The sequence below is a fragment of the Sceloporus undulatus genome, chromosome 8, assembly GCF_019175285.1.
Source record: "Sceloporus undulatus isolate JIND9_A2432 ecotype Alabama chromosome 8, SceUnd_v1.1, whole genome shotgun sequence".
NCBI classification, from domain to species: domain Eukaryota; kingdom Metazoa; phylum Chordata; class Lepidosauria; order Squamata; family Phrynosomatidae; genus Sceloporus; species Sceloporus undulatus.
The window spans coordinates 30,799,446-30,824,744 of NC_056529.1; the positions used below are offsets into that span (position 1 = coordinate 30,799,446).

General features: G+C 45.0%; 3 protein-coding genes and 1 pseudogene across 7 annotated transcripts in view; all 4 read right to left on the minus strand.

The window, feature by feature from the left end:
* Positions 1 to 18,339, minus strand: part of LOC121914916 (melanin-concentrating hormone receptor 1-like) — a 20,491-nt gene extending 2,152 nt beyond the window's left edge. The window contains 2 exon segments of the mRNA XM_042438707.1: positions 752 to 1,350; positions 18,004 to 18,339. Coding sequence (XP_042294641.1) covers positions 752 to 851 — 100 coding nt within the window. The 5' untranslated portion in view covers positions 852 to 1,350; positions 18,004 to 18,339.
* On the minus strand, positions 4,758 to 9,999 carry LOC121914439 (maestro heat-like repeat family member 5). The gene is made up of 10 exons (XM_042437846.1): positions 9,919 to 9,999; positions 9,676 to 9,835; positions 9,311 to 9,366; positions 8,703 to 8,810; positions 8,218 to 8,340; positions 6,809 to 6,934; positions 6,495 to 6,617; positions 5,821 to 5,900; positions 5,607 to 5,718; positions 4,758 to 4,889 (listed from the first exon to the last, which is right to left on the minus strand). Exons 1-10 carry the CDS (start codon positions 9,997 to 9,999, stop codon positions 4,758 to 4,760), a joined length of 1,101 nt encoding a protein of 366 aa, XP_042293780.1.
* LOC121914440 lies at positions 14,968 to 17,509 on the minus strand (annotated as a pseudogene).
* A 525-nt stretch (positions 18,340 to 18,864) lies between the features above and the next one.
* The window catches only part of LDAF1 (lipid droplet assembly factor 1), an 8,790-nt gene continuing 2,355 nt past the window's right edge, over positions 18,865 to 25,299 (minus strand). For 2 of the 5 annotated variants that reach the window (XM_042438709.1, XM_042438711.1), the window contains exons 2-5: positions 22,676 to 22,814; positions 21,604 to 21,772; positions 20,764 to 20,902; positions 18,865 to 19,767 (exon numbers count right to left, since the gene is read on the minus strand). In XM_042438709.1, the coding sequence (XP_042294643.1) occupies positions 19,671 to 19,767; positions 20,764 to 20,902; positions 21,604 to 21,772; positions 22,676 to 22,747 (477 nt within the window). In that variant the 5' untranslated portion in view covers positions 22,748 to 22,814 and the 3' untranslated portion in view covers positions 18,865 to 19,670. Of the gene's footprint in view, positions 19,768 to 20,763; positions 20,903 to 21,603; positions 21,773 to 22,675; positions 22,815 to 22,965; positions 23,455 to 24,898; positions 25,061 to 25,299 lie in introns of those variants that run through there. The other 3 variants (XM_042438713.1, XM_042438708.1, XM_042438712.1) reach the window with 3 other exon arrangements.

Here is a 25,299-nt window from a genome sequence, read left to right on the forward strand (position 1 = left end):
TCTATCTATCTATCTATCTATCTATCTATCTATCTATCTATCTATCTATCTATCTAATCTTACTGATACAGAGATATAATTTTAGACACTGGCATTCATAGACTTAGGAGGTGAGTGGGATTCTTTAGGAAGCAATGTATATTCATTGCTTTGCAATGTGTCAAACCAGCCCTCCTCCTCATTCTGCTGCATGTGTACATTTACAGTGCTATATAAATAAAGCTTAATAATAATAATAATGGTTCCCCAGTCTTACCTAGATGGTCTTACTATAGAATATCTGTATTGGGACACAAAAGCACTGTGTACACCCATAAAAATGCATATTTGTATGCGTAATACAATTACAGAACTGTGCAAACACAACTACCATTTCAAGACATGTATATTTTTGCACAATTAGTATCTACAGGCAAATCCCTTTTGGTGTCTGGACTATTGTGCACTAGTGTTCATGCATGTGCACACACACACACACTCCAAAAGCCAACTTGGTGCTTTTCATCTCTCAAACTGAAAGATTCAGAAAAGAACTGGCATGGAAAGGGGAGCCACTAAGGAAGATAGTACAAGATCTGAAGGTCTTTATATCAAGGCACTTCCGTGCGCTGACAGCATTTGTCATTGTATTTTCTCGTTCAGTCCTGCAAATTAAATCCCTGGTGGCTGCAGATCTAAGGAAGTTGCAGCAGATAGACTCTTTTTATACATCTCCAAATATTACAGTGCCTTCACCCCACATTCTACTTACCATTGTAGGAAAAGTTTTGTCCTGTATTAGATTAGATATTAGATTAGATATTTAAAGTCGAGCTGTTAGTGCAAAGGCTGTGATTTGCCTGAAAATCCATCCTTCAGTCTGGGGAAAAACTAGATTTCACCAGTAGTTGGAAGACGCTGTAATGTCACTGATTCATATGGGAAAAAGATAGAAAGGAGGCAGAGTTCCCAGAAGATGCTGTAAATCTGCCATTCTCCAAGCTTGTTTCCTTTTGCAAAACCAGATAAAGCTCCTAGGCTCTTGTTACCAAGCTTTGCAATAAAGGAGCTGTCCAAAGCAAACATGCATCCCTTCTCTCTCTCTGTCCTCTGAACCATCCTCAGGGCAGAGCCAGCACCAGAACGGAAAGAAGCAGAAGGGTGAGACCACCATCAGAGAAACATCGTCGTTTTCAAGCTGCTGGAAAAGGCTTGTCGTTGGAAGCAGAGCTGAGTTTTGCCTGGGCTCTCTCATAGATCAGTATTACTGCAGAGGTGGGAGAACAGAGGTTTCTTCTACGGAAAGCACAGCCAGCTCAGTGCTGGAGAATTGGTATAGCTGAGCCCAGCTTGGAAAAGACCCAACTGCACCTTTACACCTTTAAAGACTTTAGGTGTTGAAGAGAGAAGACTCTTGTGTTGTTGCTTAGGGACCATAATGCTGTCACCCTGGTTACTCAGGCTGAGAAGCGAAAGAGAGAATGCCATACACAGAAGTTCCTTTTGAGCTGCAAGAAGCAACCAGCACAGAGACAGGTAACTAGGACAGGAACAGGTAGAAGCCGACCTCCATCCCACTCCTTTGCATTTTCACTTACTGTGTGGTTGCATCCAGTAAAGGTATTGCAATTGGAAGGAACAGGATAACTTTGGATTTGCTTTCTCACAGGGACTGCTTGGTTGCTTCTTTCAAAGCCCACAACCTCCCTGCAGAGATAATTCAGATCCGACAGGGATAAAAAACCAGCTGAAATCTGGAGGAAGCAATCTGAGCTGTCTATGGGTGGAATGGAAAAGGGGAGAGAAAGCAAGGAAGCAAGGTTTTCATTTGGCACGAAGCAGACAAAATCAACTGGTCTGAGATGTGATGCTGGAGAAGAGTTCTGCAAATACTGTGGATTGCAAAAAAAAGACCAATGAATGGGTCCTAGAGCAAACCAGGCCTGAGTTCTTCCTTAAGCAAAGATGACTAAACTGATGTGGTAATTTTTTGGCCATATCATGAGAAGACAGGACCCCCTTTAAAATACAATAATGTTTGAGGGCACTGGAAAAGAGGAAGACTGTATATCAGACGGATAGATTCAATCAGAGACACCACAGCCCTGGATCTGCAAGAGCTGAGAAGGGATGTTGAGGATAGGGTGACCTATGCATAGAGTTGCTATAGGTCAAAGTCGACTTGAAAGCTGTTAACAACAACAAGCAATAGGTGTGACAAATTAGGACAGATGAAGTTTGAGTAGTGCAGGGTCAGGGTAAGTCTTAGAATTGTGTGGGCAATAGTATTTCCCATTGTCATGTATGGATGCAAAAGATGGACAGTGAAGGAATGAGACAGAAAGAAAATCAGCGCATTGGAGATGTGGTCCTAGAGAAGAGTGCTTAGGGTACCATGGACAGACAAAAAGTCAAACAAATGGATCCTTGAACAGATCAAACCAGAACTCTCCTTGGAAGCCAAGATGGTCAAATTGAGAGTATCGTACTTAGACCACATGGATCACTAGAAAAAACAGTACTGCTAGGAAAGGTAGAGAAGAAAAGTAGGAGGGAAAGACTGCAAGCAAGATGGATGGATTCAATCATAGGCATGGGTTTTCAGACAGAGCAGAACAATGGAGGATAGGGAAACTTGGAAGTGTCTCACCCACAGGGTCACCATGAGTCAGAACTGACTCGAGGGCACTAAACAACCACAACAACAGGAATACACAACCAAAGCACCCAAGACAAATGGCCATTGAGCTTCCGTTTAAAAACTTCCAAAGAAGGAGACTCTGTCACACTTATGGGAATGTGTTCTGCTATCAAACAGCTCTTACCGTCAAGATGTTCCTCCTAATGTTTAGGCAGAATCTCTTTTCCTGTAGTTTGAACCTATTGCTTTGGGTCCTATTCTCTAGAGCAGCAGAAGACAAGCTTGCCCCATCCTCAGTATGACACCCCTTCAAATAGTTAAACACAGCTATAATATCACCTCTTAGCCATCTCTTCTCCAGGCTAAACATCCCCAGCTCCCTTAGTTTTTCCTCATAGGGATTCATGGTTTCCAGACCCTTCACCATTTTAGTCGCCCTCCTTTGGACACACTCCAGTTTCTCAACATCCTTTTTGATTTGTGGTGCCCAGAACTGGTCACAATATTCCAGGTGGGGCCTGACCAATGCAGAATAGAGTGGGGCTATTACTTCCCTTGATCTATACTATACGTCTATTAATTAAAGCAGTCTTTCCTGAGTAGGCAACGGAAACATGTGCCATGTTCTTTTTCAAGAAACATCAAAGTTAGTGCAATTTCTTCCATATTGATACTGTCTATTTGCATATTTATCTTTGCTTGTGGCCAACTGCTGTATTATTTGCAGGCCACATTTTGAGGATATATCTCTGAAAAGAAGGGTGTAAATGTATCCAATTAGGAAAGTGGTTTAAAAAGCCACTGTTTGGGATTTTTTTTCCTTCCAAAAAATGAAATTCTTGGATACAAAGTATAGATTTGGCAAGGTCAGATAGAACATACGGGAGGGGATTTCATTCCAATTGGCAGCCTTGGAAAGTACAGAAATAGGGTCTGTGGGGTCTTGGATTGACTGTCTGGCCTGAAATGAGCTCTTTGAATTCTATTTCTCTTCCAGCTATTGCAAACCGAGTCTCAGCTAAGACTTTCTCACTGAAATTGATTCTCATTTGAAAGCAGTCCAGACATAGCTGGAGCCAAAGTTCATCATGAATCCAAGTCAGGATGCCAAAATTGTGAGGGTGAGTACAAATACATGTGATCTAGTTATATTGGGACTCTGAGAAGGAGACAATATGCTCAAAGGGATTTGAATACCTTGCATAAAAGCCGTTCTTTTCTAGTTAACGGTCCTCGATTTTCCTGGCTGCTAATTTTGCAGTTCAGAAGCTACATTTAATAGCTTCATGGCTAAGTGTTGGCGAGTCTCTGGTCTTTATGAAGTGTGCTGGCTTTAATACGGATGAAGTACGATAACTGGAAAGTATTAGTTTGAGGAGTAGGCTTTGCGGGTTTATCTGCATAGGAGAGATGAGCTGCCTCAAAAGGATTATCTTTTAATGTTTCTTTCCATATTTAACAGCTTCTCCTCTTTCTATTTCTTTGCACAGTTACTAGCTTCTTCTCCTGGGTTTAAGAAAAACATTTTTATATTAAAGTGCAGAACTCAAGCAGAATAAATTATGGATCAGACCATGAAGGATGGAAAGTCTTTTCCTGAGATGCTCCTGAGGATCTGTTGCCTATTATAGAATAATACATTTGGAAGAGATCTTAAAAGCCACCCAGTGTAAACTCTTGCTGGATTGGATTTGGTTCCCTAGTCCAGCATACTGTTTCTCCATTGGCCACCCAGATGCCTATGGGAAGCATATAAACAGAATATGAATGCAATGAAACTCCTGCTTTTGTTCCACAGCATTGGGCTTCTAATGTTAATATACAGCAGTCATAACTAGCAGACAGTGACAGTCCCATCCTCCATGATTTTCACTAGTCACTCTCCCCTAAAGATAATCTTCATGAGAACTTTCCTTTTGTGTCTGTGTATGCATATGATGTACATGATGGAGAAGAAGATCATAGACCTTTTCATGTATCAGCACTGTCAGGCTTGAAAATTATTAGTTCAGAAACTGGCAAGAACTTACTTTATTGTGTTTAATTGTATTTTATCTTTTACTTTCCATTCTATTGCATTCTCAAATGTTTGGATATGGATGTGTCCACATAATGACTTCATGTGTGCGATGTATCTTCAACAAAGTGGGAACAAGCTCTTCTTCTTGCATGCCTCCAGCATGTGCGCCAGGTTACAGTTCCCTGGATCCTCCATGACCAACCCCTGGAGCATCCTCTCAACTGTGCCCATGGTCTGGCAGAACAGGGCCTAAGGCAGGAAGAAGAAGGCAGGCTTAGCACCCCATAGCCGGAGGGGCCAGAGGACTGTACCACCAAGTGAGATCAATAGGAAAGCAGTGGCCATGATTCAGACAGCCCCTGCTGCCCATTCAGATGCCTCTCCCAGGCCCTTCGGCCAGCCATAGTGCACAGCCCCATGGCCAATGACTGGGTGGGTGGGAATCCAAGAGAAGGAGGAGGGAGACAGGTGCATCCTCTTACTCCTGGCTGGTGCTCACAGTTTTCTTGCTGGAGATATGGGAGGACAATGCCCCTGCTTCTCTTGGCTATGCAACTGGAGTCAGGTGCTCACAAGTCTCCCTTTCCCCAGAAGGAGAGCAAAGGGGCAGAGAGAAGTCTGGGGAGCCCCACAGGATTCCAGGCAGCCACTTCTCTTTCACATTCTGCATCTGAGGGCATTTAGGGGAATTGGGGGGGGCAAATGCCAGAGGTCATAGTGGAGGTGAACATGTATCACACCCAAGGAGAGCGGGGAAGAGTGCTAGGCCAACACGTCACAATGGTCTGACATGTAAAGCTAGACCGCCAGTCCTGACCTGACACCCAACCCATGGATGCATTGGAAGGTAGATGTGTGGATGGCAGTTTTCATGGCCTTCTTGAACCCTAAATGTGCTTTTTTACAAAAACAGGTTGTGAAAGGTGGCTCTTGCTTTGATAGGGACGTCTGAGGCGAAAGACTCACTTTGTCACTGATGTCTTGCAATGTGTCTAGCGGGGGCAAAGCAAATACGGTCTGGAAGATGGTGCAGAGGAGGCGGGACTTCGTGTCTTTTCCCAATGGAGGCTTCAGTTTACTGCCAGAAGATAAGAAGCCCACCAAGGGGTGAGTGAATTCTCCCCACCTTGAATGGCCCTTCGTGGATGCCCCTCCTACAAACCTCCTCCATGCGCAGTACCTGAGCTGCGCCACCATGTGCATGGCTTCCTGGCACACTGTGCTGGCCAGCTTCTGAATGGGCTCCTCTTGTATCACGATCTGCCAGACAAGACGGAAGACAGAGAGGACATGAGCAGGACCCATGGGGCACCTTCTCAAGTCCGCTGTGGGCACCCTGATGTCAGGCGAGCCTGGGAAGATGCTCCTACCAGCCTCCAAGTGGCAGGGGCTTCCAAGTGCCAGAAGGTTCAACCCAAGGAGAAATGGGCTGCCCCAGCCCCCACCAATGTCCACCTATATGCCCCTCACTGGACAGACCCAAGTGCATGGCCACCATGTGGCCTTTGAGATGGACACTGCTCCTTCCTTCCTGTGCCTTACGGAGGCTTTGCTCCTGGGGACCCTGAAATGCACTAGTTTCTTGTCCCTTTCTCCTCCAGGGTAATCCCTCATGCGCCTCCCTCCCACCCTTTGATCCAAAAGTTTCAGCAGTAAGAGTTGAGCTTGTCAGAGACAGGCCAAAAGGAGTGCCTTCTTTGCCAAGCGTGGCGGAAAAGCCAGCTCTCCCCACACCCTCTTATGCCAATCATTGGCCAGCTAGTTCCAGCTGGACAGCCTGCCACTTGAACCTCAAGGGCAGGTCTCCTCAACCCCCCCCCCCCCCAATGCACAACTCAAGAAGAGCTAACATACAGTCAGGCATTCCACCAGCTGTGATTTCATGTCCAGGGTAAGGTCATGCCCTTTGCCTGTGGCTTCAATGGCCTCCAAGAGCATCTGAACTGCCAGCAGGAAGGTCTTCTTCATGTCTATGTCCTAAATTCAACCAGAAGAGGCAATGAGAGCATCCTCTGGGTCCTGAACCTGGTCTTTCCTCAGGCAGGATAAGCTCCCCAGGTGTTACTTTTGCCTTCTCCTGAGGCTGAGAAAGCGTGACATTCCCTCTCTGGGACCTAGAGGTCTCTTGCAGGGGTGCTGCAGAGCACAGGCTGAAAGGCTGAACGTACCGGTGTGTCAGAAGTGAAGGGTATAATCAACTGAGATACAATTTTGTTTGCCCATGAGAGCACCTGCATCTTGCTCCTCAAGGCCACCTGTCCATAAGAGAGGAGGAGGGTCTCCCATGGCAGGCCCTGTGGGGAGAAACAGACCATGGGGCTGAGAGTCAAAGTCCAGTGAACAAGATTGATAGGACAGAGCGAAGTTCCCCAAGCAGCTAACGCGGTGGAAAGAAGGAACTTGGGAAAGAGTGGGAACGCAGGAGGCTTATAAGGGATGGGCAGAGCTACCGCCAAAACGTTGCAAAGTAAACTTTGCCCAGTGATTCTAGAGGTTTTCCAAGCAGCACTGGATACATACACGCAGATGACCACTCAAAGAAATGTTACAGGTATGCAACCTGTCCTTTTCACTTTTTCATTAATACAAAAGAAAGAACAAATCAAATAAAGGAAGGAAGGAAGGAATTTCTAGAAACATACCTGGCTCCCATGTGCGAAACGTTTTTCTTGCATGGAAAAATTTGCAAGAAAAGTATCCATGCTGTCCAGAACATCTTTAATGTGCCGTGAGGCAACCAGGCCCAAAGCAGAGGCGATCGCCTAATAACAAAAAAGGGTCATAAGGCTCAGTTCCGTGTGTGGAAAAAACTTTTCTTTGGCCCCATACAGACAGGCCAAGATAAAGCTGCTTCAGATCACTTTGGAGGTACAGTATGCTGTTTAAATGATGCATGCGTTTGAAGAGTCCGGATGCCATGCCAAAGCCACAATCCAGTCCTAAGGGCCAGAGCACAGCTTTGGCACAGCTTCTGGACTCTTAAGATGCACACATCATTTAAACAGCATACCTCCAAAGTGACCCGAAGCAACTGTATTTTGGCTTGTCTGTATGGGGCCATAATTAACAAAAAAGAGTCTTGTATATCTTTTTTAGCTTATTTCTCCCATAAATCTATTTGATTTAGCTTGCTATTTTTCATAAACCATATTTCACTTTCCAGTTCTTTCTTATAATAAATCTGAGTGGAGTTTAAATGATTTCTGCTGGTTCAGAGACTAAGGCCTACAGCAATGGATTCAAAGGACCCCCCCCCCCCCACCCCCCCCTAAAAGGCGCATTGGACAAACTTGCTTCTGTCCTCCAAAGTCCGCACAGAGAGAGAGACAAGCAGAGAGTCAGGACATCCCTATTCCCCACCTTGCCTCTTTCCCTTCCCAGCCCCTGGGACTCCCTGTGGGTTGCAGAGACCCTCTCCTCTGGGCCTGCTTGCTCCTTTCCCCCATCTCATTATTCCAGACCCCTTTATCCCAGAGAGCCTTCCTCCTCTTCCTCCTCCTCCAAGGGCCCAGGTGGAGAAGGTAAGGCTTTGGCTGCAGAGAGGAACAGCCTCACCTTCTCACCTGGAAAAGCTCACCTTTGCTTCCAAAGGTCCCCTGTGACTCTGAGACAAGGCCAGGATGGTACAGAGATGCTCCCGGACCAGATTACAATCCTGTGAAGCACGGAGGGTGAAGCCATAGTACTGGTAGAAGAAAAGCTGGGGGGAGAATGAGAGAAAGGGTCATGGGGACCCAAAGGCTTCTCTGGGCTGGAAGAGGCAGCCTGGCCCCGTGGTGTGAGTGTTGGACTAGGACTCTGGAGAGCAGGGTCTGAATCCCCGCTAAGCCATGAAAAATGGCTGACCTTGGGCAAGCCACACTCTTTCAGCCTCAGAGGAAGGCAAAGGCAAAGGCAAAACCCCTTGGTATAAATGATGTAGTGGTTTGAATGTTTCTATGGCGCTCCCCACTCAGCATGGACCTCCCTAGGTGACTCCTGTGGGTAAGTCACACTCTCTCAGCCTCAGAAAAGCTGAACTCCCCTGCCACTGACTGGTGTCCAACCACTTCCATCAATCACCTTCTCAAGATCCCAGCTTTTGCGTTTCTGGTCCTCCTTCTGGATTTCTGCTCTCAACGTCTGTAGATAGGTTTTCTCACTCACAAAAGAGAGTCTCTCATTCACAAACTGTAAAGAAGGACAGGAGTCAGTGGGCCAATGGCAGAGAAGCCCAGCCCCAACAGAAGGAAGGGGGGCCAGCACTAAGGGGGCAGGTGGCCCCAGAGGGCAGCCCCGGGCCAGCCAGGCTGGAGGGGTCCTGGAGGAGAACCATGGGTCTGCAGATTCCCTGACTGGACCTCCATTTCAGGCCATGGTAGGTCAGGCTTTGGCAGGGCACCCAGACCACACACACAAAGCTCTTTGCTGGCAGGACTAAGGCCAGGGTACAAGAGGCAGGGCCCTGGCCCTCTTTTCACACCTCGGCTAGGAATTGGGGCCAGGGGGCACCCAGGAACCTTTGGAGAGAGCATGGGGCAAATTTAGGCCTCCTTCCCTTCTCCCCAGGAGCATTTCTTTCCTGGAAGCACAACAACTCAAGCGTCTGTGGAGAGAGGGAGAACATTTGGCCTTTCTGGAGGCCACATTCTGGGTCAGGTTCTTCTCACCAGGACCAACCCTCTCCTTACCTTCTGCAGCATTTGCTCCCAGATATCAATCTTTGCCATGTCGCTCTCGGAAAAGGCTGCAGAGAAGAATTAGAAACAACTGCTCAGTGCCTGCCCTGTGGAGACTGAGGATTAGGGACACTTGGGCTGCCTCCCCCAGATGTGCCCACCTAAGCCTTGGCAGGAACATCCAAACTGAGTGGGGAGGTAGAGGCCAAGTCCTGGGAGCAACCTCTGGTTTCTGGGCAGTCCATAGGTACCCAGCCTCCTGTGCCCTGTGGCTCCGCCTTTCCGGGTCCTTTGCCCACCCCATCCCACCCCAGGCATATTCTGGAGGCAAGCAAGGCAAGGGGGCTGCCATGGTGGATGGGTGGAGAGTGCTGTACCTTTGTTGGCCAGTTTCCCCAGGACGTAGAGAATGCTGTGATATGGGAGAATCCGTTCCTGAAAGCTATCCAGGAGTCTGGTCAGCACTTTTGCTGGAAAGTGATCCCAGAGAGCCACAAGGATGTCACCTGCAGCCTCATGGTTGGCATCCTGGAACTCCTGCAGGACAAAAGGGTCACCAAATGATCCAAGAGGCTATGGTGGCCCAGAGTGTCCTCCCTATCATCACCACTTGGTTTTGCCTGGGTCTGAGCAATGAAGGCTGTCAGGTGTTCTTCTGGCACTCCAGACTCCTGCATGGCCACAGCTGCTAATCCATGCATGGGTCGAAGCCTATTGTGTCTTATGTACATGCCAGAGTTCCCCATTCAGAATCAGTTGTCCATTTTTGCCAGGTGCTCAAAGTCTACATTCAGTTCAAGGTTGGGGAGGCAGCGTGTCTTGGTTGTATAGCATTATCATTCAGCAAAAAGGTTGTGTGCCTAATTAGTGTGCAATTCTACACATGCAGGTCTGCACTGCAAACCTCTCTGCCATTTTTATGTTATGTATTTACCACACACTGTTCTCACACTAAAAAGAAACCGGCCACTGCACTTATTTTGGCAGCGTGGAGTCACTGCCATTTGCCCGAGAGGCTTTTAGGGGCATTTACAACACATCTAGGCCACCAATAACATTAGTAAAAGTCTCTGGAGGACTGGTGATAAATCCATCCAATTCACAAAAGTGCTGATGCTGACACCTAAACTTGAGCAGAATAAAACAAAGAGTTGGGGCCACCGACCAGGGCCATCTCCACAGCCCAAGACTGAACAGGAGCGCTGGACTGCAAAGCCCCTGGGAGTCTATCAGCCCCTCCACCCAAGAAGCCAGTCCTTTTGGTAAAACATACTCCAACATCCCACTTAGGCAGAAATGGACCTTGTTAATCCTCCACCATCCTACTTTCTCAGCTGCTTTTAACATGCTCCACTTTCCCTCTCTCTGCCCCTGTTCTTGGGCACTGTAGCCTAAGACATTATAGAACATTGGAATGCAAGCATTTTTATGTTTCCCCCATGAGACATTTCTTTATGAACTGTATTCCCACTTCCTGCAGTCATGACTTATCATTTCTACACATGCAGGTTTCTTACTGTGTTTCTCAGTGCATCTTTAGCTGCCCATTCGATTGTAAGGTCAGCGGCTTCGATGCTAATGCTGTCGGCTGATGTGACGACAGCTTGGAGCAATTTATTAATCTTCAGGAGATATAGTGGGGGCATCTGTGGAGGAAATTTTATTTATTTATTCTTTATTTACTTCATTTATATGCCACCTCTCGCCCAAAATGGGACCGTAGGAGGCCTCCCCCTCAAAAAAAAGGGGTGATGCAAAAGGTACAGCTGTTAGATGTACAAAGTGTGGAGCAGGTGGAGTGGGGGTGGGAAGGATCAGAGCCCCCCAAACACCGGTTGGAGCCCTGGATGGGACAGAACAGTCACTTGTCACTGCACTAGGCAGGAGCCTCTCCAGAGACAGGGCCAACATGGGACCGTCTACCTCCCTCTCCTTCCCCCAATAAGTACCACCTTGAGAACCAGAAAGGGCTGTGGTACCTTGCGCCTTCTCTGGCGAAACCTGCATATGGACAGCAGGAACCATGAGACATCCTGTTTAGCCAGATTCAACAGTTTGGCTTCCGCTTCCTCCGCCTGTTTGTTTGCCAGATTACCAAGCTGAACCTTTAGCTCTGGTCATAAGAAAGCAGAAGTCAACACGCTGGGAGTCAATGGTCATGTTGACTCTGACCCATGGGTCTCCCCAGCCAAGGTTGTCTGCATCCTTCCTTAAAGGCCCCACTCCTGACCGTTACTGCTCACCGGATTCTGGGGAAGAGTCCCTCTGCTGAAATGTTCCTTTTTTAAAGAATGACAGTATCCTGGAACAAACAAGCAAAACGAAATGGGCGTTTCTGGGAAGGAAGGAAATTAGAATAATAGAATAATCGTGTTGCAAGAGACCACAAGGGCCTTCTAGTCCAACCCCCTGCCATGCAGGGACTCACAAGCATACCCAGCAAATGGCCATGTAGCCTTTGTGTAATGACCTTCAAAGAAGGAGACTCCACTATTCTCCAAGGGAAAGTGTTCCACTGTGGAATCACTCTTGCTGTCAAGGAGTTCCTCCTAATGTTTAGGTGGAGTCTCTGTTCCTGGAGCTTGCATCCATTGCTCCGTATCCCAGTCTTTGGAGTTGCAGAAAACAAGATTACTCCATCCTCAATATGACACCCCTTCAAATGTTTAAACAGGAATATCATATCACCTCTTAACCTTCTCTTCTCCAGGATAAGAGATCCATCGGGAGAGGCGGGACAATATAAATAAAACTTATTATTATTATTATAAACTTCCCATGTGATTGACTGGAGGTTACTAATCCACTTAACAGTAGATGTCTACCCCACATTTTACTAGCAAGATTACCATGGAGGAGCTTGTCAAAGGGCATACTGAAATTTTAAAAAAGTGATCAGATTAGTTCTCATAAACCTGTGTTGACTTTTTGTTATAATGGCATTTCTTTATAAATGTTCATAGACTCTCTATGATCTGCTCTAGAATCCTTCCAGGTATAGATGTCAGACTAACTGGACAATAATTGTTGGGATCCCCTTTCCCCCCTTTTTGAAGATGGGGACAACATTTGCTCTCCTCCAGTCTGCTGGGACTTTCCCTGTTATCCAGGAGTTCTCAAAGATTATTGCCACTGCCTCCAATATTACATTGGACACAGGATTCATCCAATTGGGATCTGACCAAAGCAGAATAGAGTGGCACTATTACTTTTCTTGATTTAGACACTATACTTCCATTGGTGCAGCCTAGAATCGCATTGGCCTTTTTAGCTTCTGCATCACACTGTTGACTCATGTTCAACCTGTGGTCTACTAGGACTTCTAGATCCCTTTCACACATATAAGTCTCCTTAAGACAGGTGTCCCCCATAATCCTATATCTAGGCATTTCATTTTTTCTACCTAAGTGCAGTATCTTGTTGAAATTTATTTTGTTAGCTTTGGTCCAGCTCTCTATAGAGCTCGTTTTGAATTTTGATCTTTCTTCTGGAGTTTTAGCTGCTCCTCCTAATTTGGTGTCATCTGCAGATTTGATAAACATGCCCCCTATTTCTTCTTCCAAGTCATTGATAAAGATCTTGAATAGCCCTGGGCCCAGGACAGAACCCCACTGGACACCCCACTGGTCACATCTTTTCAGGATGAAGAAGAGGAACCATTGCTGAGCACCCTTTGAGTTTGGCCGGTCAACAAATTACTAATCCACCTAACAGTTGTTGCATCTAATCCAGATTCTGTCAGAGCAGAACATTCAGCCCTGGTCCAGAAATTACCTTCTGCCGAAAGAGTCCATTGTCTCTGGCAAATGAATATGGTCTGGCCTGGCAAATGAATTCCAGCTGACCCTCCAGACCTTTCTGGACAAATGCCCAGCTGCTCTCTCCCACAGAGACAAGGCCAGGCATGACAACACAATCGTGACAACACAATTGTGGCTAGCTTTCATCAATGTGGAAGTGAGGAGCACAACATAGCATGAAGTTCAAAGTAAACAAACAAGCAACTAAAAGTTATCAGAACTTACTTGTTGCCATCAGTCATTAAATCAATATGGGTATACACAGACACGTATTTTTACAAAGGGCTGGAACAGATTAAACAGTGCTCTCCACATAATATTTAAATTATGATGATCAAACATGATTTTTCATTTGACTGTAGCCAGCTTCATCTGAAATGTCAATATCTCTTTTTCCTTTTATGCCAGCTAAGACCATTCAAACCTTACACTGTCTTTGTAGGTGGCTTCTCTGAATAGACGGGGCTATCTCTTCTCCTACTACAGCTCAGGTCATGTTTGTCGAGGGATTCTGAGAACTGTAACTCCAAAAGTTGACTTTTCCAAGCCTTCTTAGAATCATAGAATCATAGAGTTGGATGAAGAGTTACTACTATAGTAACCTCTCTGGACTTTAAATATTTTATGAAGAATAATGGATTTTGGAATATTTCGATATATTAATGAGATCTTGGAGATGGGACCTAGGTCTAAACATGAAATTCATTTATGTTTCATATACACATCCTGCTCACACAAAGCCTGAAGGTAATTTTATTATAACATTTGAAAATAGTTTGTGCATACAACAAAGTTTGTGTACAGTGAACCATCAGGAAGCAAAGGTGTCACTATCTCAGCCACCCATAAAAAAGTTGTGGATTTTGGAATTTTTCTGAATTCCAGATAAGGGAGACTCATCGGTACGCATTCGGTTCAATGGCCAGCCGGGTGCTTTTTGGACTGGCCCAAGCAAGACATGAGTGCAAGTGCCGTCTCATGTTTTTGTTCTCCTCAACCAGTGTTGAGAATACAGCACCACTGTAGGTGACATATGCCATATGACTATGACAGTGGTGGAGAACCTTTTAGAGGACTGAGTGCCCAAACTGCAACCCAAACCCCACTTATTTATTGCAAGTGCCCCGTCCCTCTGGATTTCTAATGACAAACTCTAGTGAAGTCTGTGTTGGGATGATGTGCGTGTGCCCACAGAGAGGACCTCTGGTGCCACCTCTGGCACGCGTGCCATAGGTTTGCCATCACTGGACTATGATAAGCCTTATCCACAAATCAGTCTCATCCTCCTTTTTATATCCATGTTGGTTGATAACACTGTGCCTTGTGTAAACCAAATCCCACAATGTATTGCTATGTGAAGAACTATTTTGATCCTTCAGTTAATAAAAGTCAGGTGTCCCATCCTTAGAAGCAGCAAGTGTCAGGAAGTGAGGCAGTCACAGGAGAGTCAAATGAGCATAGATCATACATGTTTTGTCTAGAAGATATCTGAAAATGAAAGGATCGCAGCAAGGTCTCAAACATTCTAAGTCAGTCACTAGAAGCAGGCAGTTAAATGAACAAAACCAAAGAAGGAAAAGACAACCCACTTAACCGCCAGTTCATGGGTCAGGAGCCCAAGCAATCCAACAGCCTACACCAGGTTGTTGAGCCACAACTCTACACAGAGTCTGCAACAAGATCCATGCAGCCACTGGGAGAATTATAGCAGCTTAACCCTGGCACACCAGATGACTAATTGCTTGGCATTTCCTATTTAAGTCTTTACAAAAGGTGTTGGCTCGTCCTCACTTCTGTGTGTCTTGCTACTGCTCTCTAAATGATGGTGGCATCTCCAAGGTGTCCATCTGTTCTGACTGAGTCAGAGGCTCATCTTGCAGATCTACTTTGGCTGTGTCTGCACATAGTTGCCTTCACTTGGGACTTGGGAGGTGTAGAAGGACCAAGAGAACCGTTGGTGGACCATTCATTTCTACATCTAACAAGCATGCATAGTAAATGCACCCCTCTGTCATCTTTCTCTGGCTCCAACAGAGACCAATGTAACAGGGGCTGCCCAGACTCACTTGGCTCCCCCCGGGGACTTTTGATCCTGTTTTGAGAGGGATCATCTCCAACATCCACCGGCTTGACAGAGACTATGATCTTCCTGGGGAACCTCTGTCCAAGCAAGATGTAAATGAAAGGATTCAAGCAGCTGTTGGCATAGCCCATGCTGATGGCCACGTTGTAGGCATAGTAGAAAGGTAAGGTGGGCTGGTGCATGGCCAGCTGGACTAGCTGTAGGACATGGAATGGGGCCCAGCACACAAAGAAAGTCAGGCAGATGGCAATGGCAACACGTGTGACCCTTTTGGTCCGGAGGCTGCTACATCTCTGTCCAGCCAGCGCTTGTGAAGACTTTGCCATCTTCAACAAAATCCTCTGTAGGCTGCTGTGATGAGGGCAAAAGGGATGGCGAAAGCCAAGAAAAAAACTGGTAGAGGGTTATACCAATAGATATCTCGCTGAGGGTCTGGCAGGCAAATCCCACACCCAATAGCCCTCCTGGCAGAGGGATGAGTTGTGCATACTCCACACTGGGTAATGCTGAGGAAGGAGAGGGCCCAGAGTGCAAAGATGGCTGAGATGGCAACTGGGGGCTTCCTGAAGCGTGTGGAGGCAAAAGGATACACGGTGGCCAGATGCGGTCAAGGGACATGGCGTGAGGATGTAGGTGCTGGTGAAATGGCTATTGGCATCCAAGGCGTGATGATGGTGCACATGGTCTCCCCAAAACTGCCAAGCTCCATTGCCCAAAGCTGATGGATAGAAGGGCATGCCAAGGAGGAAGAGGAGGTCCACCATGGAAAGATTCATGATGAAAATGTCAGGTACACTGCTGCTAGGGCTGGGTTTTCTCAGGACAGTGCAGATCACCAGGCTGTTGCCGATGATGCCCAAGAGGCAGATGATGCCAAAGAGGGTGGGCATGATAAAGGCAGAGTAGCTCACGGAGTTGTGATCATCGCCTACCCAAGAAAAGATAAGAGAGACAACAAAAGGCAGAGAAACATTGAATGATGCATGTGCAGGAGGTAGGAACAAAATCCTGGAGCGCTGAGGCCAACCAAGTTATTTTGCTTGCAGGAGGCAAAGGATAAGCGGGTGCCCCCTCCCAAGAAAACTAACTGAATCTTATGCAGCAAGTTGGTTTAAAAGAAAACTAGAATGGGATACATCCAGTGTACCTGGAAGTAACCTTAGTAAAACAACTGTACAAGGCACAGAGCTCTGAACAAGACTTGGGAACACAAGAGACCAGTTAGAGGAGTGCCGTTCAAAGTGCCCTCAAAAGGTCCATGGTCCATTGCCAGCCCCTGGCAAGTTTCCAGCAAAAAGAAGAAACAACTGTAGCCAGTGGACATATGTATATGGTTCCCAGTCCATGGTGAGGAAAAATGCCAGTTCCCCACATCAGATAGCTTATGACACACCAAGTTAGAGCACCATTCTTGTCTTTCTTTACTAAGATCTTCTAAGAAAACAGTACATTGTCTTTTGTCTGTAACAAGAAAAAAGCATGCCACAGAAATATGCAGCATTGTAAATTCGTCTGTCTATCTATCTATCTATCTATCTATCTATCTAATCTTACTGATACAGAGATATAATTTAGACACTGGCATTCATAGACTTAGGAGGTGAGTGGGATTCTTTAGGAAGCATTGTATATTCATTGCTTTGCAATGTGTCAAACCAGCCCTCCTCCTCATTCTGCTGCATGTGTACATTTACAGCGCTATATAAATAAAGCTTTAATAATAATAATAATGGTTCCCCAGTCTTACCTTGATGGTCTTACTATAGAATATCTGTATTGGGACACAAAAGCACTGTGTACACCCATAAAAATGCATATTTGTATGCGTATACAATTACAGAACTGTGCAAACAACTACCATTTCAAGAAGAGACAATACATGTATATCATGACACAATTAGTATCATACAGGCAAATCCCTTTTGGGTGTTGGACTATTGTGCACTAGTGTGCATGCATGTGACACACACACACACACTCCAAAAGCCAACTTGGTGCTTTTCATCTCTCAAACTGAAGATTCAGAAAGAACTGGCATGGAAAGGGGAGCCATAAGGAAGATAGTACAAGATCTGAGGTCTTTATCAAGGCACTTCGTGCGCTGACAGGCATTTGTCATTGTTATTTTCTCGTTCAGTCCTGCAAATTAAATCCCTGGTGGCTTCAGATCTAAGAAGTTGCAGCAGATGACTCTTTTTTACATCTCCAAATATTACAGTGCCTTCACCCCACATTCTACTTACCATTGTCAGGAAAAGTTTTGTCCTGTATTAGAAATATTTAAAGTCGAGCTGTTAGTGCAAGGCTGTGATTTGCCTGAAAATCCATCCTTCAGTCTGGGGAAAAACTAGATTTCACCAGTAGTTGGAAGACGCTGTAATGTCACTGATTCATATGGGAAAAAGATAGAAAGGCAGTTCCCAGAAGATGCTGTAAATCTGCCATTCTCCAGCTTGTTTCCTTTTGCAAAACCAGATAAAGCTCCTAGGCTCTTGTTACCAAGCTTTGCAATAAAGGAGCTGTCCAAAGCAAACATGCATCCCTTCTCTCTCTCTGTCCTCTGAACCATCCTCAGGGCAGAGCCCGCCCAGAACGGAAAGAAGCAGAAGGGTGAGTGAGACCACCATCAGAGAAACATCGTCGTTTTCAAGCTGCTGGAAAAGGCTTGTCGTTGGAAGCAGAGCTGAGTTTTGCCTGGGCTCTCTCATAGATCAGTATTACTGCAGAGGTGGGAGAACAGAGGTTTCTTCTACAGAAGCACAGCCAGCTCAGTGCTGGGAATTGGTATAGCTGAGCCCAGCTTGGAAAAGACCCAACTGCACCTTCCTGCCTTTACACCTTTAAAGACTGTAGGAGATCTGCTGGAGATCCCAGTTCAAAAACAACTCAAGCATGGTTGAATGGAGAGGGACTCAAAGCCAGATTTTGAAGCACCACCAAATGTGGATGAATCTTTTTGCATTCTCATCTTTTACTCCCAAATTCATTCCAACCCTGTTATGAAGACAGGGGTGTTGGGCATTTTATGTTTTGAAAAATCAATGGGACAAAACACATGCCTCTTCTTTGTTCTGTGTGGATTTGCCTTCTACCAATTGCTCTCTGAAAGGCTGAATCTTTTTTTGTTGGGTGCCTTCAAGTAATTTCTGACTTATGGTGATCTACCATGGGGTTTTCTTGGCAAGATTTGTTCAGAGAAGGCTTGCCATTGCTACAGTTTTGTGTGGGTTTTTTGAGCTACATGGCTGTGTTCTGGAAGAGTTTATTCCTGACGCTTCGCCTGCATCTGTGGCTGGCGTCTTTCTCTGAAGGCAAAATGTCAGGAATAAACTCCTCCAGAACATAGACACATAGCTCAAAAAACCCACAAAAAACTATGGATGCTGGCCGTGAAATCCTTCGACTTCACGTTTGCCATTGCCTTCCTCCGAGGCTGAGAGAGTGTGACTTGCCCAAGGTCAGTCTACACAGATTAAATAATGATCCCATCCTTCAGGAACGCATGGCATTCCTTTCCTCCCAATGTGAGAACACTTCTTTTCAACGTGAGGCAGTTTTAAGATGCATTTTGCCGCAAAAAGGGTCAGCTATATCTTACATGGATGAATGAGGCCGATATTACTAACAGACTCACACACACAGAGCGGAGGTACAAGCTAGACCTATAAAAATAAAGTGATAACTGTGATAAACCAGACATTAGTTTATTTTAATATCTGACAATGGCATTAAGAGCTGAAGCAAGGCAATAATAATAATGTCACTATTTTAAAAAAAGTTTTGAAGATGTGAAAACACCTGACACAAAATACATGTACATATAATTGAAAACACACTTATATAAAATAAGGCACAATACTTAACCATGCAGTGCTTTGCAAAGCCCCCAGTATCATGAGAAGCAAAAAACCAAAACAAAACAAATAACAACAACAACACAAACACAAAAAACACCACCTAAATGGATATCATTTCTGAATAATTTAAAACACAGAACAAAAGTGCTTGAGCCCGCAGTCATAAAGGAGATGTCCTCTTTTCCACCTATGTTTATTTCACATGCTGAGAGGTCCATTTGCTGCAACAATGAGCATTGCAAGAAAGCTTAAGGCTTGAAGGTAATGTTCCACATTCATATGTCTTTTCAAAAATGCATGGTTACTGAACAGCTGAGTTTTGCCTCTTGTTAGGTAGAAGAGTTTCCAGCTCTTGAGTTTTAACAAGCTGTAAAACCAGCAGACATGGAAGTAGCCCATTTTCCTTCACAAAATATTCACTGACCTAAATGGAACCTCAGCCTGGAAGAACAGTATTTAATGAGGACACAGTCAATATAACTATAAGCTGCAGAGAAAAACCGACCGCTAGTTCCAAAAAGCATTAAACAAAACTTTGGCCATTCTGACAAGTAAACATTTTGAGAACGTAACAATTCTCCTGAAACGGCGCCTCTTTTTGGTGCCGCTAAGAAAGCATTCGGAGCTTCAATTTATTCACTCTTCTTATTAGTAGTGTCTTGATCTAAGGCAGGAGGGTCGCTTGGCAAAAAACCACTTCCATTAGCAATTTCTTTTTTTGACATGCTGCTGCAAGACAGACAAAAGAGAAAAGATTTCTGACTTCGTGGCACACACAAAAATCCAAGTCTCACAGGTTAATATGCCTATTAACCAGCATTTCCAGACCATTCCTCATTATAGTCTGATTCTCTCTAAATGTCTTGAGGTGCTTTTGCTCATAGAGCTTTTCAAAGGTTTTCCAAATTATTTCATGCCATTTATTTTGGCTTTGAGTGATGGGTAATAATGCCATTTTGGCTGTACTGTTTTTAAAAAGCACTTCTAGCATGGCCTGCTATGCACAGAATTGCCTTAAGTTTTCAAAAGCACCAGAATGGTTGTCAAGACAATATATAAATATATAAAAGTGGGATAAATGTGTTTTCAGGCCAGCACAAACCATACAATAAAAACAGTTTTATGAAAGAGGTCAGAATACATCTGAACCAATGCTACATTAAGCCAGCGCAAAGGTTTGACATAAAAATGGACCGTAACAGACTGACCACAGAGAGATTGACAACTGGTGTCTTACAGATGTAGTTTTTACTATACAGTGGGCCATTCCCTTACGCGGGGGATCTGTAAGGGAAATATTGTGTATGCTGGAGCCCCATTACTTCTTCTGGGGTGTGCCAAAGCTTTTTCAAGTGTATGTTGGAAGCCACATAAGGCGTGCCCACATATAATGTGGGTGCACTGTATAATTAAATGGACCTGCTTTTCTTCCAGTGTCCTTTCTGATATTAGAGCATAATGGCTGCATCCACACTGCAGAAATAATCCAGTTTGACACTGCTTTAACTGCCACAGGCCCACTAAGATCTTGCAAACTCAGGGACACAGTTTCCTTAAGTGAGTCTATCCATCTGGACTTGTACACATAATCTCTGTTTCTAAATGCTCCAGGCAACCTCTATCTGGATATTTTTAAAAAATGCAGCCCAGTCCTAATAAAATTACAGCTGCTACAGAAGTAGTTCAGAAATTGAATTTATTGTCATAGTATCATTTAACACTTACCTTGGAGAGGGCCAATGGTTCAGCAGAGTTGTAAGAGACAAGTAGCAAACACTCAGCACTCCAGACACTGCCAGGGATAACATACCCAGTCCTCCAAGAACACAAAGCAAGGTGACACCTGACAGCAATATTAAAAAACCTACCAAGAGTGGGGGAAAACAGTTAGTTCTATATATTCAGTGTGAACAGCCATGTAACACAGCCCCCCTTACTTGTTGGAGGGGCACGTCTCTCTTATCAGTTTAAAGGAGAGTGAAGGTGGGCAACTACCAGGCCAAAAGCACATGGCTTGAGCACTGGACTATGACTCTGGAGACCAGAGTTCAAATCCCTGCTCATTCATGGAAACCCATTGGGTGACCCTGGGCAAGGCACATTCTCTCAGTCTCAGAGAAAGGCAGCAGCAAACCCCTTCTGAACAAACCTTGCCAAAACAACCCCACCTGATAGGTTCATCTTAGGTTCCCCATAAGTCAGAAACAACTTGAAAACACATAATGAACAAAACTTCAGAATGAAGAGCACACATATTAAAAACTGGTTTAGGATCAGGTTTGAAATGTGGTAATGCCTGGCAAGCGTGATCATATTTTGAAAGAGCCTGCTCTCCCTGTAGGAACCCATCCAGTTCTGCCTGTGTTGTAATGTGGCAAGGTTCAAACACCACAAATATCAGATAGAAAGGGAAGTGAAAGAAGGAAATAAAGGGAGACTAGATTTTCCTAATGGAATTTAGGAACAGTAAGAGGGCAAATGGAAACTGAGAAGAATGCCAAATGATAAAAAAAACATTCACTAGTACTAAATGCTGCTATTTGTAAACAGAAAGCAAATTCTGACCTTCCATGAAAATTACTCCAATGCAAGCAGTGACCGTTGTGGCAGCAACAAAAACCAGAAAGAAGGCAACAGGAATCGCAGATGCTGCCATGAAGATCAGCAGAGACAAGGCGACAAAAGGGTGGTCATCTAAGTAGTGGCCAACTCTGGAGTTCATAAAAGCAACAACCTGGAATGCAAATTGAAGAAAAGGCATGATTTTAAGCACCCCTGTCCTCACAGTTAAAGGGAAAAAATACCCACTTGGGGAAGTACAGTTATTCCACAAGGAAATTAATAATTATCGTACTTCTGGGGTTGAGGTTGGTGTGGAGTAGCCATGTTAGTTTGTCAAAATAGTGCCTGGTAGCACCCAAAATACAATGTTGTTAATCTGTCATAAACTTTCATGGACTACAGCCATTTTAGCAGCTGCATGGAGTATTGCTTTCATTGATATTGCCCAATAAAGCTGACTGATATTCTCAAGTATGAAGGTCTGTCTGTTTGGAATGGTGCTTCTATGATGCTTGTTAAATAACTGATGGAAGTATAACAAATTCTATCCTGCATACTGCCAAAGGCCTACTCCTTTGATATGTGTGCTGTGTTCCCTATTAAAATATACAGCATGATCGAATGGAATCACTGCTAATCCTTTTCCAAGCAGTGCCACAAGATGTACTGCTCTCTGGACAGTATAAAAACAAGAAGATCTGGGCCTATCCAGAATTCTGTTTCCATATGGGCCAGCCAGATGCTTTTGGGAAGCCCACAGGAGGATTATAACCATCTCCTGTTCATGTTCTCCAACAATTGCTATATAGAATCAAATGCCTCCAATATGGGAGGTAACAGCCATCATAACTAGTGTTAATTCACTGACAGCCATATCCGCCATACAGTGAAATCCTGGATTTTTTCCCTAGTTTTGAATGGCCAGAAAAGAATGCGAAGTCAACCCCTGGATTGCAAAACCATCTTGAAGTGCCAGTGAAGTGTATGGCTATCACACTGAAGACAGGGAGATGTGCCATGAGTAAAAAGCAGAAAACCACATTATGCTAGAATGACAAAGAAATTCATAACTCACGTGAGAGTTGCTGTGAACAGTTTCCAACATGGAGTTCCATCGCTTTTGGAGCTCCTTCATCTCTTTTGACATGATGGAGCTTTTAGTCCAAGTCTGGGATCCTCTTATAAACAAATTAGTGCATTTTTAAGCAAAGAACCTTGCAAAGAAAAGGAAACATATCACCACCATCATAATTTAAATTAGTACCCGACTATCATCAAGACAGACAATACAATGTCCCTCTTCCACTTCTGTCTTGTGGTCCTGCCCCCTTTCCACCCCTTGCTTCATCAGATTTAAGCACTTGCCTGGTAGCTACAGGCGAGTAGTAGTTCCATGCAGACAAGTGAACAGCCTGGCAAAGGAGTAATGGAGTAGTATTCAGGAGAGAAAACTAGCAGGCTACTCCTCTGCAGCCCACATGTAAATACAGAGGGCTATTGTTGGAGCAGGTTCACAACTCTGCCCTCTTTCCCTGCCACCTCTAGCAGGCGGATAAAACAAGATGTGCAGCAAAGAACTTTTACAAAGCTGGCTTCTCTACACTGCAACCCTGAATACTAATTTTGTTATCTTAACGTTGCGCAACATATATTACTTTTCAAACACCTGCAGTATATTGAATTATAGGGCCAGTACCTCCATGGGCTTGTCTAGAAGGGAGGGTTACCTAGATTGCAATCTTGCAGGCAGGATTCTCTTGCCTTTTAATGTTCTATGTGGTGCAATGTTGTTTCTCCAAAAATATGATTTACAAATATATATAGACGCTGTACATAATTACGAGAGCCACTGTGGCGTAGATATTCTGAGTTTTGGACTAGGACTTCAGACTAGGGCCCCATACAGACAGGCCAAAATAAAGCTGCTTTGGGTCCCTAAGAGTCCAGAAGCCGTGCCAAAGCCACAATCCAAGCCTAAGGACTGGAGCGCAGCTTTGGCACAGCTTCTGGACTCTTAGGACGTACGCAGCATTTAAACGGCATACCTCCAAAGTGACCTGAAGCAGCTTTATTTTGGCCTGTCTGTATGGGGCCTAGATTCAAAACCACCTTGGCCAAGCTTGTCTCTCAGCCTTAGAACAAGGCAATGGCAGGTCCCTTCCTAATAATCTTACTAAGACTGTGATAAATTCACCATAGGATTATCATATGTTCAAAACAACTTTAAGGACATAGTAACAAATACAAATATAGTATTAGAAAACCATTTCCCTCCATCTTGACCTAAAATGTCACACGACAGGGTTCCCCAAGTGCTTCCTTTGATGCAATTGTCACCACCATCCCCATGTTAGTTTGTTGTACCTTAAAGATATGCATTAATTATACAAAACTAAGTGTTACTGGCCTTGCATACCCTCCTGTTGCACACATATAAAATCATAATATGTAGCAAAGAGGATGATTGGAAGTCATAATGAGGATGTGGTACATATTTTGGGCATCACAATGACCCAAATTAGCCAGAAAAGTGCCACACTGACCAGGCTATGCCCATCTTAGATAGAACAAATGGGCAAGCACCAGGGGTTATGCTACACATGGCATCTCTCCCTTCCCATTGGTTTTTGCATTTTCTACAAGCAACTAAACAAAGACAACAAAGGAAAGCATTTTGACAAACTGAGGTCCCAAACACACTGCAGAAATAAACCAGTTTGAGACCTCTTACTGCCCTGGCTCAATTCTAGGGATGCTAAGGAATGCTGGGAACTGTAGTTTTGTGAAACATTTAGCCTTCTCTGTCAGTGAGCTCTGGTGCCACAATAAACTACAATTCCCAGGATTCCCTAGCATTGAGCCAGGGCTGTTAAAGGAGGCAAGATATTCTGGACTCCAGTTCCCAGAAGCCCAAGGAACTCTGGGAGCTGAAGTCCAAAACAGTCTTGGAGGGGGAAGCACTAGCAACTGTGCTCCTTTAAGAGCTTTTGGACTTCAACTCCCAGAAGCCTCAGCCATTGTAGCCAATAGCCTGGGTTTCTGGGAGCTGAAGTCCAAAATTGCTCAGAATGCAGCGAGCTTCTGGGATGCTTTGGACTTCAGCTCCCACAATCCCTGAGCGTTGGCCAGGCTGGCTGGGGCTTCTGGGAAATGGAGTCCAGAGTATCGTGAGGGAGAAAAAAATGATGGCGCCGTCTCTCTCTCTCTCGTCTTTCTCTGTCTTTCTCCCTACTTCTGTGGGAAGAAGGGCAGAGAAAGAGGAGGCCTGGCCCAGGCCTCTCCGCTCCAAGAGGCCTACCTCAGGGGCTTCTTCTCCACGGTCCTCTTGAGGCCTTCTTTTGCAGCCAAGACGCCTCAGGAGGAGGAGAAGAGGGCGGCTGTGGAGCTGTCTTCCCCGCCTTCTCCTTGCCTCCTGTCTCCTCCCTCCAGGCCTAACCCAGGCTGTATCCACACTGGGGAAATAACCCGCTTTGGCACCGCTTTCACTCTTTTTCTGGCTCAAGGCTATGGAATTCTGGGAGTTGGAATTCCATAGCCTTGAGCCAGAAAAAGAGTGAAAGCTCTGCTCTGGACCCCCACACAACATACTCTTAACTCCCAGAATTCCATAGCCTCCTTGTGGCAGAAAAAGAGTGAAAGCTCTGCTCTGGACCCCCACACAACTACGCTCTAAATCCCAGAATTCCATAGCCTTGAGCC